Source organism: Anomaloglossus baeobatrachus, chromosome 1 (genome assembly GCF_048569485.1).
Source record: "Anomaloglossus baeobatrachus isolate aAnoBae1 chromosome 1, aAnoBae1.hap1, whole genome shotgun sequence".
Taxonomy (NCBI): Eukaryota; Metazoa; Chordata; class Amphibia; order Anura; family Aromobatidae; genus Anomaloglossus; species Anomaloglossus baeobatrachus.
In genome coordinates, this window is record NC_134353.1 from 575,886,875 (window position 1) to 575,907,770 (window position 20,896).

Here is a 20,896-nt window from a genome sequence, read left to right on the forward strand (position 1 = left end):
AAGCGGCAGGAGCGGGCAAGAGATTGTATCTGGGAGGTGAAGGAGAGATCAGTGTCAAGTATAACCCCCAGGCAGCGGGCTTGCTGCCTAGGACTTATCGTTGTGCCACACACAGAGAGGGAGATGTCAGGTTTAGGAAGGTTGGGAGATGGAGGGAAAAGCAGAAATTCAGTTTTGGAAAGGTTACGTTTCAGATAGAGAGCAAACATTATGTTGCAAACTGCAGTCAGGCAGTCACTTGTGTTCTTTAGTACAGTGGGGGTGAGCTCAGGGGATGAGGTGTATAGCTGTGTGTCATCAGCATAAAGATGGTACTGGAAGCCAAATCTGCTGATGGTCATTCCAATTGGGGCAGTGTAGAGGGAGAAAAGAAGAGGGCCTAGGACTGAACCTTGAGGGACCCCAACAATGAGAGGAAGAGGAGAAGATGTGGAGCCAGCAAATGATACGCTGAACTACCGGCCAGAAAGATAGGAAGAGAACCAGGAAAGAACAGTGTCCTTTAGGCCGATAGAATGGAGCATAGAGAGAAGGAGATGGTGGTCAACAGTGTCGAAGGCGGCAGAAAGGTCAAGAAGAATAAGCAGAGAGTGGTCACCGTTACGTTTTGCTGTCAATAGGTCATTGGTCACTTTGACAAGGGCAGTTTCTGTTGAGTGTAAAGGGCGGAAGCCAGACTGTAAAGGATCTAGAAGAGAGTGAGTGGAAAGGTAGTGGGTGAGACGAGAGTAGACCAGGCGCTCCAAGAGTTTAGAGATGAAGGAGAGATTGGAGATTGGTCTGTAGTTGCTTGTGCAGGACGGATCAAGGGAAGGTTTTTTCAATAATGGAGTAATGATAGAATGTTTGAGGGAGGAAGGGAAGATACCAGAAGAGAGAGAGAGATTGAAGATTTTAGTTAGGTGAGTAATGACAACCGGAGAGAGTGTCTGGAGTAGGTGTGAGGGGAAGGGATCAGTAGGGCAAGTGGTAGGACAAGAAGAAGAGAGGAGCCTGGAGACTTCCTCCTCTGTGACTGGGTCAAATGTGGAAAGTGAGCTGGATGGGATATGGGGAGGGATGGGATCGCAAAGCTTGGTGGCTGGGAGCTGATCTCTTGGCGGATGTTTTCTATTTTCTCTGTGAAATACAAGGCCAGGTCATCAGCATGAAGGTCTGTGATAGGGGTTTGGGCTTTGGGACTGAGGAGGGAGTGAAAGGTGTCAAAGAGCTTTTTAGGATTGTTGGATAGTGAGGAGATAAAGGTGGTGAAGTAGCTCTGTTTGGCGAGGTGAACGGAAGAGTTGTAGGTCCTTAACATGAACTTGTAGTGGATGAAGTTTTCTGGTGTGCGGGATTTCCTCCATAGGCGTTCGGCACTCCTAGAGCATCGCTGGAGAAATCGAGTTTGTGATGTGAGCCAAGGCTGTTTTACTCAGTGTTTGGAGGTTTTGAGAGTGAGGGGTGCTACTTGGTCCAGGGTGCTTCTGAGTGTGTCATTGTAATGCTTTACAGCCAGATTAGGACAGGAAAGGGAGGAGATAGGGGATAGTGATAAGTGTAGCGAGTCTGTAAGTGTCTGAGAGTCAATGGCCTGTAGGTTTCTGAATGTTTGATAGGTGGGAGTGTGCTGGGGCGGACGAGGATTTGTGAGCTTGAAGGAGAGGATGTTGTGGTCAGAGAGGGAAAGAGGTGAGTTGTCAAAGTGAGAGATTGAGCAGAAGTGGAAAAAGACCAGGTCAAGGGTGTTACGATCTTCATGTGTCTCAGTGGATGAGAGCTGTGAGAGGCCAAGGGAGGTGGTTAGAGATAGAAGCTGGGATGCAGATGGGGAGGAGGGGCTGTTCATGGGGATGTTGAAGTCTCCTAGGATGAGGGTTGGCAATTTAGAGAACATGAAGTGTGGCAGCCAGGCTGAAAAGTGGTCAAGGAACTGGGTGGGTGAGCCTGGTGGACGGTATATGACAGCTACTCTGAGGGGAAGGGGATGGAAGAGCCTGATGGTGTGGACCTCAAAGGATGGGAATGAGAGTGATGGAGCTGGGGGGGATGACCTGGAAAGTGCATTGTGGAGACAGGAGTAAGCCGACTCCACCACCATGTCTGTTTCCAGGTCTTGGTGAATGGGTAAAGTGTAAACCACCATGAGAAAATGCACCAGGGGAAGCAGTGTCAGAATTCTGAATCCAGGTTTCAGTGAGGGCTAGTAGGTTAAGAGAGTTATTGAGAAAGAGGTTGTGGATGTAAGGAAGCTTGTTACATACGGACTGTGGATTCCAGAGAGCACAATTAAAAGAGGGAAGTGAGGGTGTACAGCTAATGTTAATAAGGTTATCAGGGTTTCTATGGGAGATGGGGGAGGGGGTAAAGTTAGCATGGGGTGGACCGGGATTAGGAGAGATATCACCTGATAGAAGTAGGAGTAGAAGGAGAAAGATCAGATGGTTTTTGGACTTGTGGCATGTCTTTTTGTGCGATACCCTGGAGCATGAAGGATTGAGGTTATTCAGATAGGTGAAAAGGGCCTGGGAGCTGTACATAGGAGAAGGGAGGAGAGAGGGACTGATGTGGATGAGTGGTGATGGAGGGGGGACAGGGCGGTGAAAGTGGACAGTGAAGGCTCATAGGATGATAGAGATGGAAATAATAGTCATGGTTGAAACCGAGTATCAAAGATTAGTTTACCTGACTCCTGCCCTGACTAACTGCCATTGAAATAACTGCCCAGCAATTAGCAACGTTGGCACTTTGCAAAAGGTGGCACACACATGCAGGCACCCCTTAAGAGAGCCCCAGATATATAGGGAAAGCCAAAGGAATAGGTAAGAGGGATTGTGGGAGCTCAACTTCTTAAGGGAAATTAACAAAAGGTAATCACACCAGGGAATAATTAGTGAATCAAAGGGAACAGGACATTCTACATACAGCCTGACTCCAAGCTGCACAATCACACCTTCCACCATCAGATAACATTTTCAAAGAATATAAGTTAGGGATAAGAAGGATAAGTTAGGGTGACGAGTTGGGGCCTGTATCCATAGCAATTAAGATGAATTGTTTGCAGATTTACAGATGGAATGGAGCAAGATCCCTTAAGATGTCTTGAATACCCTAGTGACTTCAATGCCCCGTCGGTGTGGTGCAGTAATTAAAGCAAGAGGTTATACTATAAAATACTAAGTTATGGCAGTATAAACAGTAGATTACTCTCTATGTTGTGATCAATAAATAGTATGTGCAAAAGTTTTGGCAGTCAGTTTTCTTTATTTAAATGACCATACCTATATTCAAAAGCATTTTGGTTCAAATTAACCCCTTAACGACCTTGGACGTACTGAGTACGTCATGGTGACATGGTGCTAAACGACCCATGACGTACTCAGTACGTCCTGGCGAAATCGCGGTCCCGGAGCCCCGGGGAGTGAAATTTGTTTACTTAAACGGTAGATTCGGGAAGGAGGGGACCTCTGCCTGACCTCAGGAGGGGTGGTGCCTCCTCCCCGAGCCTACAGAGGCTGTGATTGGCTGACGAACGCCGCTCAGCCAATTACAGCCACTGTAATGTTCCAGCCATTGAAAATGGCTGGAACATTGAAATCCAGCCCTGATCAGTGCTGCTGTAGCACTGGCCATTGGCTGGAGCTGGGTGATCGATGCTTCACCCGCCCCCAGCTCTGATTGGAGAGACCGGTCTTGTGACCGCTCTCTCCAATCAATGTGGATCTGCGGCCTGTGACCGTCCCTGGAAGCCGAGGAGAGCGGTAAGTTGCTGTCCCCGCCGCCCGCCCGCCCCTGTCCCCGATCGCCCCGCCGCTGCTCCCGATCGCCCCGCCGCTGTTCCCGATCGCCCCGCCGCTGCTCCCGATCCACCGCTGTCCCCGCCGCTGTCTCCGATCGCCCCGCCGCTGCTCCCGATCCACCGCTGTCCCCGCCGCTGTCTCCGATCACCCCGGCGCCATGCTCCCGCTCCACCGCTGTCCCCGCCGCTGTCTCCGATCGCCCCGCCATGCTCCCGCTCCACCGCTGTCCCCGCAGCTGTCTCCGATCGCCCCGGCGCCATGCTCCCGCTCCACCGCTGTCCCCGCCGCTGTCTCCGATCGCCCCGCCATGCTCCCGCTCCACCGCTGTCCCCACCGCTGTCTCCGATCGCCCCGGCGCCATGCTCCTGCTCCACCGCTGTCCCCGCCGCTGTCTCCGATCGCCCCGGCGCCATGCTCCCGCTCCACCGCTGTCCCCGCCGCTGTCTCCGATCGCCCTGCCATGCTCCCGCTCCACCGCTGTCCCCGCCGCCATGCTCGCCACTGTCCCCGCCGCCGTCGCACCCACCTTTTTCAGCCGCTGCTGCCCCCAAATCGGCCCCCACTGTTCCCGATCGGCGGCCGCCGCCGCCTCCTTCATCGGCTGCCCCTTCTCCATCGCCACACCTCCTATCCCTCCATGTGCTGCAAGCCACGTGGGGGGAGGGTGGCTTGCAGCACATGTGGGGGGAGGGTGGGTGGCTTGCAGCACATGTGGGGGGAGGGTGGGTGGCTTGCAGCACATGTGGGGGGAGGGTGGGTGGCTTGCAGCACATGTGGGGGGAGGGTGGCTGGCTTGCAGCACATGTGCGTACTCAGGAGTGCGTACTCAGGAGAAAATGCACAATACATTTTATGGTGCATTTTTTCCTGATACCCTTGTGATAAAAAAAGCTACCTGGTTGAAGCAACAGTTTTGTGGTAAAAAATTTTTTTTTTCTTTTCACGGCTCAACGTTATAAACTTCTGTGAAGCCCCCAGGGGTTCAAAGTGCACATCAAACATCTAGAAAAAATATTTGAGGGCTCTAGTTTCCAAAATGGGGTCATTTGTGGGGGAGCTCCATTGTTTAGGCACCTCGGGGAGTCTTCAAACCCGACATGGTGTCCGCTAATGAGTGCAGCTAATTTTGCACTCAAAAATTCAAATGGCGCTCCTTGCCTTCCGAGTCCTGCTGTGTGCTCAGGAGAAAATGCATGATACATTTTATGATGCATTTTTCCTGATACCCTTGTGAAAATACTAATTTTTATGGCTAAAGTAACATTTTTGTGTTAAAAAAGTAAAATTTTCATTTTTTCGTCTACATTGCTTTGGTTGCTGTGAAGCTCCTAAAGGGTTAATAAACTTCTTGGATGTGGTTTTGAGCAGAGTGAGGGGTGCAGATTTTAGAATTGGGTCACTTTTGGGTATTTTCTGTCGCCTAGGTTTCTCAAATCACTCCAAATGTGATGTGGTACCTAAAAAATTTTTTTTTGTAAATTTTGTTGGAAAAATGAGAAATTGGTGATGAACTTTGAACCCTTCTAACTTCCTAACGGAATTTTTTTTTTTTTCAAAAATTGCGCTGGTGTAAAGTAGACATGTGGGAAATGTTATTTAGTAACTTTTTTGTGTGACATATCTCTCAGATTTATGGGCATAAAATTTCAGCTGGGGGCTGAAGGGGTTAAGATTCTGTATAATGACAACTTTGTGCACTTTCAATTCATCTCCAGGAAAATGGCATCACAACAGCCAGACAGACGTAATCACACTTTAAAAAAAAAAAAAACAAACGTTTTGGTCACCACTGTATACCACGATGGGGAACATATATACCAGGATGAAGTACATATATACCGGAATGGGGAAGATATACAGTATACCAGCTTGAGGGACAGTTATACCGGGAAGGGGCCAGGATGGGGGACATTAGTACAGAATTGGTGGACATTACCCCCATAACAGTCAGCAGCAGATCCCCAAAACAATGTGTCATGGCCACATTTTTTGTTTCAATTCCTTTTTCCTATTTTCCTCTTCTTAAAACTTATGTGCTTCTTATGGTTCATAGTGTCTTATAGTCCCAAAAATATGGTATACAGAATACAGCTTTTAATACTTAGTGTAATAAGATTTACTGTAGATGAGGACCTCCTGCATCACTAACAGATTTGGCTTTGTACTAAACTATAAGAAAAATCTAAGGCATCACAAATTTTTGAGTACTGAGGCCATAAACCTTCATAAAATAGAGCACATTTTCTTACAAGGAATCCCCAAGTCCCTGCCCTAGGACTACTGTATCATGATTCAGAAGTCTGCAATCATATAGAGTGACAACATACCTTTCTTCTTAGCCATGAAAACTCCTTTAACTTTTTAATAGGAAGTAACTAAAGGGAGCGCACTGTGAAAGTATCTGGTGGTCTAATAGGATGAAAACTGAGCCAAGTGCACCTCTGCACAACCCCAGTTCAGGATTGTTTAGTATAGATGTTGTTGCTAGAGGGATCCGGAGACCGCTGGCCTCCGTTGCCGCCACTCGCACAGTACTTCCTGGTAGTGACACGTGACTGGGCTCCACTGGAAGTCCGTCACTGCAGGTCCTAGCATGTGGCTCCTAAGTTACCAGGTAACCGCAGGTCCTCCAGCTCAATACGCACGATTTAAGAATGATACCAGGAGCTGCTCCTGCCGTTGATCCCTCAGGAGTGATAGGAGTATGTTGAAGAAGATATTTAAACGGTCGTATGGAGTGCTAGGGTAAAAAAGATATCTTTACATGAATAAATGGATTAGCAAACCTTTTATTATCCCTCTAACTGGCTACAACATGTTTTGATCTATCACACCTGATGAAGATAGTGTTGTCTATAGAAACGCGTTGCGGCCAGTTAGAGGGATAATAAAAGGTTTGTTAATCCATCCATTCATTCATCTGAGGATATATTTTTTACTCCAGCGCTCTATACAACCTTTTAAATATCTTCATTAACGGTCTATGACATATGTTTTTCTTTAAATAAAAAAAAAGTAAAAACAAGAATGCCAGAATGTTACAGAGGGAACGATTGGATATAAGATAATATGAACCAATCATCACCCGAAGTCCGCCAGGCAGATGGTAAGGCCACTACGGGACTGGTAGACACACACAGCAAAACAGGTGAACAGCATTAGGAACGAAGAGGATGTTAAGGTCACACCCCAACATGTAGTGTGTCCCTGTTAACTTCACAGGTACACGTGTGCTGGTGATGTGTGTAGAGACACGTCAGACCAACAGTTACACTCACTGGGACAAGAGGGACATAACCAGGAACCGGTCATGTGTGTACGGGGCACAACTGACCGTAAACAGGTATACAGTATCGGTCACGTGCGCAGAGGCACGTCAGACCGAGCGGACTACCCAGTAGGCGTCACCAGGTATACAGCGACTGGTACACACACACACACACACACACATCTGCCACAAACCCTACAGACCACCGGTCACTTGTGTATAGGACACGTCAGGCTGGGAGGATAACCAGCTAGTAGTACTCGAGCCCCGAGGACTGGTAGGACAATGGTTGACCCTCACCGTACAGAAGTACGGGTGTGCATGAATACCCGGCACCGTCGCCTAACCCTGAAGTAGTCACTTAGTCACTGTCCTTTTCTATAAATGCCTACCACAAGCACTGCAGGTAAATGGTGCTGGAACCCACACACTCTCACAGCCAGGTTAGCTGTCTTAGCTGTCAGCATACAGAATGACACTCACGCGCCAATGGGCGGAGCTACAGACCTTTTATAGCCGCCTCCCTGGCCCAGGCCACATGGCATGTGGTAATGGCGTCGGTTGCAGCCATACAGAGGCTGCCACGTCATTGCTGATGTCATGATGCCCAATCAGCGGCTGCCACTACATTGCTGATGTCACTGATGACCAATCAGTGGCTGCCTTGTCATTGATGACCTCACGCACATGCTCAGTGTGATTGCATGAGCACTTAGGCTCAGGATGGTACAAAACTCTAGCCACCTGATACCTCAAATGACGGCCAGATGGTGCTGCAGAGTTGACTGACCCCAAGGTGGGAGTCAATGATGGGACTGGATCGGTTCGAGGCACAACAGAACCCCGAACCGTAACACAAAATTCCTTTTTTTCTGTTTCCACATCTCTCTTCACCTAAAAAAAAAATAAAAAATAAAAAATAAAAAAAAAAAAAAAATGTCATATAATGTATACCCAAAAAGGGCACAAAAAGCAAGCCCCACACAGTTCGTTAGATGAAAAATAAAAAGTTTTGCGTTTCAGAAAGTGCCGGGACAAACATTTTTTTCTTTTGGTACAAATTTCATTGTTTTTACCACTACAATAATCAAAAAATGGAAAAAAAAATGGTATTTCCATAATCATACTGAATATATAGAAAACTTAATAGCTAGAGCTTTTGGATCATGGTCCTTGAAAAATGAATGTACATTGAAAGCACAAAATATTCCTGGCTCCTTAAAGGGTGTCGATAACTGTACTCTAGCAGAAAATAAAAATGTGGTATTGGGTTACATTTTGGATACTATACAATGATAACTATTAAGTTATCCATACCATATTGGTCAAAAGTGTGGACATACCTATGGTTTTCGTTGTTCTTCTTGGAATATGCACATTGTAGATTGAGTGATGGCAGCTAAATCGCGAGGGAACATATATTGAAACAAGAAGTAAGGAAACCAGAATATGTGTTAAACCTGAGATTCCGCAAAATATCCCCTTTTATTCTGGAGACAGGTTTACACACCCTTGGAATTTTCTCAAGTAGCTTCATTAAGTAGTCACCAAGAATAGCTTTGTAACAGTCTTGAGAGCCTGCTGAAGAGATAGCATGTAACAGGAGTAACTTTCTCCCTCTGCACTAGAAACTCTTGGCACCACATTTTTCTATGTGCAATCAGTCCCCTATTGACTCCAAAGGGAGAAACATGTAAGGATGCACATATGGAGAGTTAGGGTCTCCTTAAAAAGTCTTGCTGTTAACTGCCCTTGTCAGGGTTGGAGGTGATGGGACTTTAGGATATTGTAACCCACTATAGGGATCTATAGGGTTATTTTCCTCCTCACCAACAGATCTCTTGAAGAATGATTGAGGATCTGAATATCCCAGTACCTGTTCACTCTTGATTCAATGCTGAATAGGTGAAGACGTTCCTTTTTTTAACTTACCACTTTTGTAAGGATATCTAATATATATCTTATTTGGATGTATTGACCAGTGCCAATTTTTTTTCTAAAGATTCATTATTGTGTGCTCATATCACACATGTTAAATTGGTTCCATTTTCATGTGAGCCATTTTTCCCACTCTGACCACTGCCAGAAAACCCCTATTATGATTTTGATTAAACCCCCAAATTTAGTCCAGTATTGCATTTAATTGGATTAATAATACAGACTTTAAGATAAGAATATCAATCAGTGGAATCCAGATGCAATTACAGGTTGGGTCCTCTAGAACTGATCCTATTCACAAGCTTTTTTTATGTGGTTTTGATATTTTTTTATTTGAGTGAAAGCATCAATATCTTGTGTGTTAATGGCCTACAATCCCAACTGGAGTTGAGCTTTTCTCTGATATTGTATTATTAAGTAATGTTTGTTTAAATAGTTTTGATTTTACTCATCGATAATAAAACGTTTTGAGTGGCAACTATACATTGCACTTGTCTCGTCTCCTTTTTTGAATGCACTCAAGCATAATATAGTAAAATTGTTTAATGACCAATATAGCTCAATATTCTGATTAATATCTGTGGAGATACGGGGCTCAGTGGGTGCTCTTGTCCGCTGGCCCAGCCGCCTTTAGAAAGACAGCGTGGCTCAGGGCTCATCCCAACTGAACTCACAACCTCCTTAACCGTGGGCGGAACACTATTCAGACAACACCGGGTGAGGGAATCACAATATTAAGACTTTATTGGATCCCCAAAATATTAACGGCACATAACCAGCAAAACACACAAATGTAACAGGCAACAGAGTCTCACCCTTCCGCTGGCTCACCAGGGATTTAGAATGTCCATGCCTCAGAGGTTCCAGGGCTATTTACTCCAATCCAGCAGCACCCCGCTTTTGGCGGGCACCCACCGAGACTGGAATAACGCCAGATTTAGGAAGCTGGCTGAGGTCTGCAAAGTCTGTACCAGGTGACTGGATTGTCCCAACCTGGGTTTCCTCCTTAAGTAGTCTTTGGTTTGAAGTCATGTAGCCAAGTATTCCTCTAGTCGGAGCCAAAGTCCCTAGACCGAGTCCACAAGGTATCCTGGTCCAGATCCCCTAGCCAGCTCCTAAGAGCTTAGACTGGATCAAGCGACATCCAACAACTGGTGACTTAAGGAAGTCCCCTTTTTATAGCCCACGCCTTCCCTTAGGATATACTGTGCCCTTATCGGATTGGTTATACAAGGTTGCTTCTCTTATTGGATGAATTTCAAGCTGCATGGATAATGTTCATTTAAATGATGTGGATAGAAAGACTGAGGATATCTACATGAAGTCTGCAAGTCACAGACTAGACAATGGCTACTAAGGTAATTTACATTAGATAAGCAATACACAACTACATTACAATGAATGCTCAGAGGGTCTGGTAGAAACAATAGTTTAGCAAACATGAGTTAGCACACAGAAGAACTATGTCTGGCTAATGTAAGAAATTTTAACCTACGACACACATTGAAAAAGTCTGTGTCGGACTCGTCACAATATCTTTTTAAAATAATGAGTGACATTTCTATTCTAATGTTCTAGAATTGGTAATTACGTAACATGCTTTGACTGTATATATAGATATGGTTGTATATTCTCTGCCTTCCACTTAATATTTTATCATGCTTGGAAGTCCTTAAATGCAGACCAGAGCACTACAAGTCAATGTACTGATCTAAACATTTATGTAAAAGCGTTTACTTGTTCTGAGTCCAATTACAGCCTTACCATGAACCCCACACAACTTTCCAATAAGCATCGGGCAAACTAATTGGGCCTTTTTGTGCTCATACAGGTACAGTACCACCCATGATTGTTAAACAGCAAGTGTGTTCTACAGAAAATAGGTGAAGCTTATATCATTAACCAATTATCCAACCAAGACTGATCCAGAATTTTAGCTGAATTTATTTTTCTAGGAAATGTTTGTTTTTATATTGATATTTAAATTGAGATCCACTCTGCTTCATTTTAGATTTTCACCTCATCATCTAAGCCCAAGGAGACTTAATGCACCCTCCAATATGATGGCCAAAAGAACTCCACAGCCACCCCAAGTACAGCAGCCAGGCGCATCCTATTCAAAGACATATCCTGCAATAGCTAATGCCTCAGTACAACCAAATAGTCTTCATGTCCAAGGTAAGAAGCACTAAATTGTATTGTTAAATGATGAATATACAGATGTACATAGCAGCAGCCAAAATGAAGGTCCTACACTTCTTGCTATCTGTTTAGCACAGCTGTTCAGAAACTAAGGCCATGACTTATCAAAGTGTTTACTCCATGAATATGACAAAGAACACCTTGTGCAAAAAAATGTGCTATTTTTCAATATGAGGTTGCATAAATGTACAGTATTTCTACTTTTGTTCCTTACGCACCAGTTTCGGCCACCTCGGCAGGATGTGCAGTGCTAACACCCACTCGTCTAAAGCTGGTGTCACACATAGCAACAGCGACAACGACATCGCTGTTACGTCACCATTTTCTGTGACGTAACAGCGACCTTGTAAGCGATCATAACGTCGCTACATGTGCAGAGAGCAGGGAGCCGCGCACACTGCTTAGCGCTGGCTCCTTGCTTTCCTAGCTACAGTACACATCGAGTTAATTAACCCGATGTGTACTGCAGCTACATGTCACAGTGCAGAGAGCAGGGAGCCGCGCACACTGCTTAGCGCTGGCTCCTTGCTCTCCTAGCTACAGTACACATCGGGTTAATTAAGGCTGGTAACGAAGGTAAATATCGGGTAACCAGGGAAAGGTCTTCCCTTGGTTACCCGATGTTTACAGTGGTTACAGCTTTCCGCAGCTGCCACACGCCGGCTCCTGCTCCCTGCTCGCTTCATTTCGTCGCTCTCTCGCTGTCACACACAGCGATGTGTGCTTCACAGCGGGAGAGCGACGACGATAAAATGAAGCAGGACATTCAGCAACGACCGGCGACCTCACAGCAGGGGCCAGCTCGTTGCTGGATGTCACACACAGCGACAGCAACGGGGCGTCGCTGCAACGTCACAGAAAGTGGTGATGTAGCAGCGACATAGTTGTCGTCGTCGCTGTGTGTGACACCACCTTTATTCTTTACCACAAATCTTACTTTTGCTCCTGACTGGATTAAGATTAGAGATGAGCGAACCGGTCCCGGTTCGGCTCGAGGTCGGTTCGCCGAACGGAGGTCCCGTTCGAGTTCGGTTCGTCGAACGTTCGACGAACCGAACTCGAGCCAATAGGAAACAATGGCAGGCAATCACAAACACAGAAAAACACCTAAAAAACACCCTCAAAGGTGTCCAAAAGGTGACAAACAACTCACAACACAACACAAACACATGGGAAAGTGACAAGGACATATACTCATGCGAAAACAAAACAGCTGGACAAGGAAAAAGAGGAGGACACACAGATATAGGCATGGCACGCCCTTCTAAAGTCATGTAAAACACCGCAAGGTGACTCCAAGCGGAGTCTCCCTTTTTTCCAAAAAATGGGCCCCACACACACCCACCCCTTCAGTGGCAGCAGTTGTGCCCCAGTTGTACACTTCACAGCTAGATTTGCATCAAGCACATTCAAAAATACGCCATAATTAACCGTCCCCAGGATGACACCGGGGTAGGTAGATAAAGTCTTTGCTGACCCATGACTTGTTCATCTTGGCTTCTTTTAAAAACAATGTAAGCAAGGGTTACTCCAAGCGGAGTCTCCCTTTTTTCCAAAAATTGGGCCCCACACACACCCACCCCTTCAGTGGCAGCAGTTGTGCCCCAGTTGTACACTTCACAGCTAGATTTGCATCAAGCACATTCAAAAATACGCCATAATTAACCGTCCCCAGGATGACACCGGGGTAGGTAGATAAAGTCTTTGCTGACCCATGACTTGTTCATCTTGGCTTCTTTTAAAAACAATGTAAGCAAGGGTTACTCCAAGCGGAGTCTCCCTTTTTTCCAAAAATTGGGCCCCACACACACCCACCCCTTCAGTGGCAGCAGTTGTGCCCCAGTTGTACACTTCACAGCTAGATTTGCATCAAGCACATTCAAAAATACGCCATAATTAACCGTCCCCAGGATGACACCGGAGTAGGTAGCAAAGTCTTTCCTGATCCCAGCTCTGTTCATCTTGGCTTCTTTTAAAAACACATCAAGCAAGGGTTACTCCAAGCGGAGTCTCCCTTTTTTCCAAAAATTGGGCCCCACACACACCCACCCCTTCAGTGGCAGCAGTTGTGCCCCAGTTGTACACTTCACAGCTAGATTTGCATCAAGCACATTCAAAAATACGCCATAATTAACTGTCCCCAGGATGACACCGGAGTAGGTAGCAAAGTCTTTCCTGATCCCAGCTCTGTTCATCTTGGCTTCTTTTAAAAACACATCAAGCAAGGGTTACTCCAAGCGGAGTCTCCATTTTTTCCAAAAATTGGGCCCCACACACACCCACCCCTTCAGTGGCAGCAGTTGTGCCCCAGTTGTACACTTTACAGCTAGATTTGCATCAAGCACATTCAAAAATACGCCATAATTAACCGTCCCCAGGATGACACCGGGGTAGGTAGATAAAGTCTTTGCTGACCCATGACTTGTTCATCTTGGCTTCTTTTAAAAACAATGTAAGCAAGGGTTACTCCAAGCGGAGTCTCCCTTTTTTCCAAAAATTGGGCACCACACACACCCACCCCTTCAGTGGCAGCAGTTGTGCCCCAGTTGTACACTTCACAGCTAGATTTGCATCAAGCACATTCAAAAATACGCCATAATTAACCGTCCTCAGGATGACACCGGGGTAGGTAGATAAAGTCTTTGCTGACCCATGACTTGTTCATCTTGGCTTCTTTTAAAAACAATGTAAGCAAGGGTTACTCCAAGCGGAGTCTCCCTTTTTTCCAAAAATTGGGCCCCACACACACCCACCCCTTCAGTGGCAGCAGTTGTGCCCCAGTTGTACACTTCACAGCTAGATTTGCATCAAGCACATTCAAAAATACGCCATAATTAACCGTCCCCAGGATGACACCGGAGTAGGTAGCAAAGTCTTTCCTGATCCCAGCTCTGTTCATCTTGGCTTCTTTTAAAAACAATGTAAGCAAGGGTTACTCCAAGCGGAGTCTCCCTTTTTTCCAAAAATTGGGCCCCACACACACCCACCCCTTCAGTGGCAGCAGTTGTGCCCCAGTTGTACACTTCACAGCTAGATTTGCATCAAGCACATTCAAAAATACGCCATAATTAACCGTCCCCAGGATGACACCGGAGTACGTAGCAAAGTCTTTCCTGATCCCAGCTCTGTTCATCTTGGCTTCTTTTAAAAACACATCAAGCAAGGGTTACTCCAAGCGGAGTCTCCATTTTTTCCAAAAATTGGGCCCCACACACACCCACCCCTTCAGTGGCAGCAGTTGTGCCCCAGTTGTAGACTTCACAGCTAGATTTGCATCAAGCACATTCAAAAATACGCCATAATTAACCATCCCCAGGATGACACCGGGGTAGGTAGATAAAGTCTTTGCTGACCCATGACTTGTTCATCTTGGCTTCTTTTAAAAACAAAGTAAGCAAGGGTTACTCCAAGCGGAGTCTCCCTTTTTTTCCAAAAATTGGGCCCCACACACACCCACCCCTTCAGTGGCAGCAGTTGTGCCCCAGTTGTACACTTCACAGCTAGATTTGCATCAAGCACATTCAAAAATACGCCATAATTAACCGTCCCCAGGATGACACCGGAGTAGGTAGCAAAGTCTTTCCTGATCCCAGCTCTGTTCATCTTGGCTTCTTTTAAAAACACATCAAGCAAGGGTTACTCCAAGCGGAGTCTCCATTTTTTCCAAAAATTGGGCCCCACACACACCCACCCCTTCAGTGGCAGCAGTTGTGCCCCAGTTGTACACTTCACAGCTAGATTTGCATCAAGCACATTCAAAAATACGCCATAATTAACCGTCCCCAGGATGACACCGGGGTAGGTAGATAAAGTCTTTGCTGACCCATGACTTGTTCATCTTGGCTTCTTTTAAAAACAATGTAAGCAAGGGTTACTCCAAGCGGAGTCTCCCTTTTTTCCAAAAATTGGGCCCCACACACACCCACCCCTTCAGTGGCAGCAGTTGTGCCCCAGTTGTACACTTCACAGCTAGATTTGCATCAAGCACATTCAAAAATACGCCATAATTAACCGTCCCCAGGATGACACCGGAGTAGGTAGCAAAGTCTTTCCTGATCCCAGCTCTGTTCATCTTGGCTTCTTTTAAAAGCACATCAAGCAAGGGTTACTCCAAGCGGAGTCTCCCTTTTTTCCAAAAATTGGGCCCCACACACACCCACCCCTTCAGTGGCAGCAGTTGTGCCCCAGTTGTACACTTCACAGCTAGATTTGCATCAAGCACATTCAAAAATACGCTATAATTAACCGTCCCCAGGATGACACCGGAGTAGGTAGCAAAGTCTTTCCTGATCCCAGCTCTGTTCATCTTGGCTTCTTTTAAAAACACATCAAGCAAGGGTTACTCCAAGCGGAGTCTCCATTTTTTCCAAAAATTGGGCCCCACACACACCCACCCCTTCAGTGGCAGCAGTTGTGCCCCAGTTGTACACTTCACAGCTAGATTTGCATCAAGCACATTCAAAAATACGCCATAATTAACCGTCCCCAGGATGACACCGGGGTAGGTAGCAAAGTCTTTGCTGATCCCCGATCTGTTCATCTTGGATCATTTTTAGAAACACTGCAAGCAAGGGTTACTCCAAGCGGAGTCTCCCTTTTTTCCAAAAATTGGGCCCCACACACACCCACCCCTTCAGTGGCAGCAGTTGTGCCCCAGTTGTACACTTCACAGCTAGATTTGCATCAAGCACATTCAAAAATACAAGCATTTACTCTCCCCAGGATGACACAGGGGTTGTAAATTCCTTCTGGATCCATGACTTGTTCATTTTGATGAACGTCAGTCTGTCCACATTGTCACTGGACAGACGCGTGCGCTTATCTGTCAGCACACACCCAGCAGCACTGAAGACACGTTCAGAGACAACGCTGGCAGCTGGACACGACAAAATCTCCAAGGCGTAAGTTGATAGCTCTGGCCATTTTTCTAGGTTTGAAGCCCAAAAGGAGCAAGGCTCCAGTTGCACAGTCATGGCATCGATGTTCATTTGGAGATACTCCTGTATCATCCTCTCCAGCCGTTGACTATGTGTCAGACTTGTTGTCTCTGGTGGCCTTGCAAAGGAGGGTCTAAAAAAATTATGAAAAGATTCCATAAAATTGCTGTTACCAGCACCAGATACGGTCCTACTGAAACGTGTAGACTGTTGAAGATGACGAGACCGTCCCATGTTTGTCAAGTTACAACTGGGAGATTCACTCCCTGCACCTGCACGGTTGTTTGGTGGAAAAGTGGATCTAAGATCGAGTAACAGCTTCTGCTGATACTCCTGCATACGTGCGTCCCTTTCTATGGCTGGAATTATGTCACAAAATTTGGACTTGTACCGGGGATCTAATAGTGTGGCAAGCCAGTAGTCATCATCACTTCTAATTTTGACAATACGAGGGTCATGTTGGAGGTAGTGCAACAAGAAGGCACTCATGTGTCTTGCGCAGCCATGCGGACCAAGTCCACGCTGTGTTTGTGGCATAGAGGTGCTAACCGTTCTTTCTTCCTCTGACATCTCCCCCCAACCTCTTTCAACTGAAATTTGACCAAGGTCTCCCTCATCTGCTGAGTCTTCCATGTCCATGGACAGTTCGTCCTCCATTTCTTCATGTCCTCCTGCACCTTCCTCAACATCTCGCCTGCTACCATGCGCCCTTGTTGATCCCTGTCCCCCATGCTCCCATGCCTGGCGCCTTGGTGATGATGAACGTCTGGACCTTGGTGATGTTGTTGTCCCTTGCGCATATGAATCCTCCTGTAGTTCATCCCCTTCCTGTTGTCCCACCCCCTGACTCCGAATAGTGTTTAGCGTGTGTTCCAGCATGTAAATGACTGGAATCGTCATGCTGATAATGGCATTGTCAGCGCTAAACATATTCGTCGCCATGTCGAAACTGTGCAGAAGGGTGCATAGGTCCTTGATCTGAGACCACTCCATCAGGGTGATCTGCCCCACCTCTGCATCTCGTTGGCCCAGGCTATACGTCATGACGTATTGCACCAGGGCTCGGCGGTGCTGCCACAGTCGCTGTAACATGTGGAGAGTTGAATTCCAGCGTGTCGGCACATCGCATTTCAGGCGATGAACCGGCAGGCTGAAAGACTTCTGGAGCGATGCAAGTCGCTCAGCTGCGGCGCTTGAACGGCGGAAGTGAGCAGACAGTTTTCGTGCCCTGTTCAGAAGGCCATCTAGCCCGGGATACTGTGTTAAAAATTGCTGCACGACAAGGTTCAACACGTGAGCCATACAAGGTACGTGTGTCACCTTGCCCAGGCGAAGGGCCGCACCCAGGTTTGCAGCATTGTCGCACACGGCCTTACCAGGCTGCAGGTTGAGTGGAGACAACCATTTATTAAACTCGGACCGCAGAGCTGACCACAACTCCTCAGCTGTGTGACTCTTATTCCCAAGACATGTCAAGCTAAAGACCGCCTGATGCCGTTGCGCTCTGCTGCCAGCATAGTAATGAGGGGTGCGTGATTCCTTCTGCGCAGTGAGAACGCTGGTGGCCTGACCAGGCAGGCTTGGGGCGGAGGTGGAGGACCCAGATGAGGTGGAGGATGCAGAAGCAGTGGCGGAACTTGGACAGACAGAGGATTGACACACAAGTCGTGGGGACGGCAAAACTTGTGCAGCAGACCCTTCACCATCTATCACCATAGTTACCCAGTGCCCAGTCAGCGACATGTAACGTCCCTGTCCATGCTTACTGGTCCAAGTATCGGTGGTGAAATGCACCCGTTCACACACAGAGTTTCTCAATGAAGCGGTGATGTTGTGTGCGACATGCTGGTGTAGCGCGGGCACACCTTTCTTAGAGAAGTAGTGGCGACTAGGCATCTGGTACTGAGGCACAGCGACAGACATAAGGTCTCTAAAATCCTGTGTGTCCACTAGGCGGAAAGGCAGCATTTCGGTAGCCAACAGCTTACAGAGGGATAGAGTCAACCTCTTCGCTTTGTCATGGGTCGCAGGAAGTGGCCTTTTATTTGACCACATCTGAGGGACAGAGATCTGGCTGCTGTGTGTAGACGGTGTTGAGTAGGGTGTCCCTGGAAAAATGCAGCTTTGTGAGGAAAGTGCAGGCGGAGACATGATGTTGCCTTCATCCAAAGTTGGTGCTATCGATGTCTGAGAGAGCTGTACACACTCACTTGTTTCCCCTTCGAAAACAACTGACGACCTACCAAGCAAACTGCCTGTTGCGGTTACAGTGGTGGAAGTTGTGGGTGGAAAAACAGTTTTGACAGCTGTCCCCACAGTCCTAGAAGATGACGAGCGCGCGGACGCACTGGAAGGGGCAGGCGGTGGATGGTTCGCTCCGCTAGGCCGCATTGCAGCACGGTGAGCTTCCCACCGGGCCATATGATATTTATTCATGTGACGATTCATGGAAGAAGTTGTCAAACTGCTGAGGTTTTGACCTCTACTAAGAGAACCATGACAAATTTTACATATCACATAATTTGGGCGATCTTTTTCTATGTCAAAAAAGGACCAGGCTAGGCAAGGCTTAGAGGCCATGCGACCTGTTGATCCACCCCGAATAATGCTCAGAGGCAGAGTGGTGGCTGAGGATGCAGTTGTAGACGTGCTACCAGTGCTCCGACTCTGTCCAGGAAGGCGCAAGGTAACTTCGTCGTCGGTTGCATCCTCCTCCACCGCCTCTGTTGACCTCCTCGAGTGCCTGACTGGGGGTTGACAGTAGGTGGGATCTAGAACTTCATCATCAATTGTTGTGTTTGCACTCCCCTCCCCCTCAGACCGAGCCTCTTCTTGTCCTGACCGAATATTTAAGTTGTCATCCCAATCGGGTATCTGCGTCTCATCTTCATCAGAATGTTCCTCATTGTCTATAACCACAGGTGTTACAGTTTGTGACAAAGGGTCAACATTATGCTCAGAAACTTGTTCCTCACTGCCTGAATCCGAGTCACAAAGGTTCTGGGCATCACTGCAGACCATTTCCTGTTCTGTACTCACTGTAGCTTGGGAGCAGACCTCTGATTCCCAGGCTATAGTGTGACTGAACAGCTCTGCAGACTCAGCCATCTCAGTTCCACCATACTGTGCAGGGCTGATGGAGACTTCAGAGCTGGGAGAAATCAAGTGTGATTGGGATGACAACTCAGAGGACTGGTGTTTTTTTGGATGCGGTACTTGAAGTGGCTGAGAGGGCACTTGTTGGACCACTTGAGATCCATTCAAGCATTTTACTTTTTTGCCCATCATCTACCTTTCTTCCTGTTGTTCGTGTCCGTAAAAAAGGGAGCACATCGGATTGTCCATGGTAAGTAGTAGACATCTTACTTTTGCTGGTAGAGGGTCTATCTTCAGCAGATGATAATGGAGCTTTGCCACCTTCCCCACGGACAAAACCTTTTTTGCCTTTTCCACCACGCCTCTTCCCCTTTCCACCAGCATCTGTCATTTTGCCACTCATGTTGATTGCGACAAGATTGTGGACTGAAAATGTGGTAGTAAAAATTGAGAGGTGGTGTAGATTGCAGTGGTGGTCTAGCTTTATTAACAGCAGAATAATAAAGAATAAATATCCCTGACAATGCAACTACAGGCCTTAAACTGTCAGCAAAAATTGCTAGTCTAATGGCTTAGTTATAATGAGTTGGAGTGTGCAATGCAGGCAGACGCGCTCTGCAAATGTCTTTGCACTAGTGGGACTATAGCAAAGTCCAATAGCCACGTATAGGATGCCACTAGGTACACTGAGTGTTTGCTAGTATAATGGCTTAGTTATAATGAGTTGGAGTGTGCAATGCAGGCAGACGCGCTCTGCAAATGTCTTTGCACTAGTGGGACTATAGCAAAGTCCAATAGCCACAGATAGGATGCCACTAGGTACACTGAGTGTTTGCTAGTATAATGGCTTAGTTATAATGAGTTGGAGTGTGCAATGCAGGCAGACGCGCTCTGCAAATGTCTTTGCACTAGTGGGACTATAGCAAAGTCCAATAGCCACAGATAGGATGCCACTAGGTACACTGAGTGTTTGCTAGTATAATGGCTTAGTTATAATGAGTTGGAGTGTGCAATGCAGGCAGACGCGCTCTGCAAATGTCTTTGCACTAGTGGGACTATAGCAAAGTCCAATAGCCACGTATAGGATGCCACTAGGTACACTGAGTGTTTGCTAGTATAATGGCTTAGTTATAATGAGTTGGAGTGTGCAATGCAGGCAGACGCGCTCTGCAAATGTCTTTGCACTAGTGGGACTATAGCAAAGTCCAATAGCCACAGATAGGATGCCACTAGGTACACTGAGTGTTTGCTAGTATAATGGCTTAGTTATAATGAGTTGGAGTGTGCAATGCAGGCAGACGCGCTCTGCAAATGTCTTTGCACTAGTGGGACTATAGCAAAGTCCAATAGCCACAGATAGGATGCCACTAGGTACACTGAGTGTTTGCTAGTATAATGGCTTAGTTATAATGAGTTGGAGTGTGCAATGCAGGCAGACGCGCTCTGCAAATGTCTTTGCACTAGTGGGACTATAGCAAAGTCCAATAGCCACGTATAGGATGCCACTAGGTACACTGAGTGTTTGCTAGTATAATGGCTTAGTTATAATGAGTTGGAGTGTGCAATGCAGGCAGACGCGCTATGCAAATGTCTTTGCACTAGTGGGACTATAGCAAAGTCCAATAGCCACAGATAGGATGCCACTAGGTACACTGAGTGTTTGCTAGTATAATGGC

The 20,896-nt window shown here is 46.8% G+C and overlaps 1 protein-coding gene across 1 annotated transcript in view; it reads left to right on the forward strand.

The window, feature by feature from the left end:
• GLIS3 (GLIS family zinc finger 3) overlaps nucleotides 1-20,896 on the forward strand; it is a 640,530-nt gene that overhangs the window by 551,803 nt on the left and 67,831 nt on the right. The window contains exon 9 of the mRNA XM_075339832.1: nucleotides 10,997-11,163. Coding sequence (XP_075195947.1) covers nucleotides 10,997-11,163 — 167 coding nt within the window. The remainder of the gene's footprint in view (nucleotides 1-10,996; nucleotides 11,164-20,896) is intronic.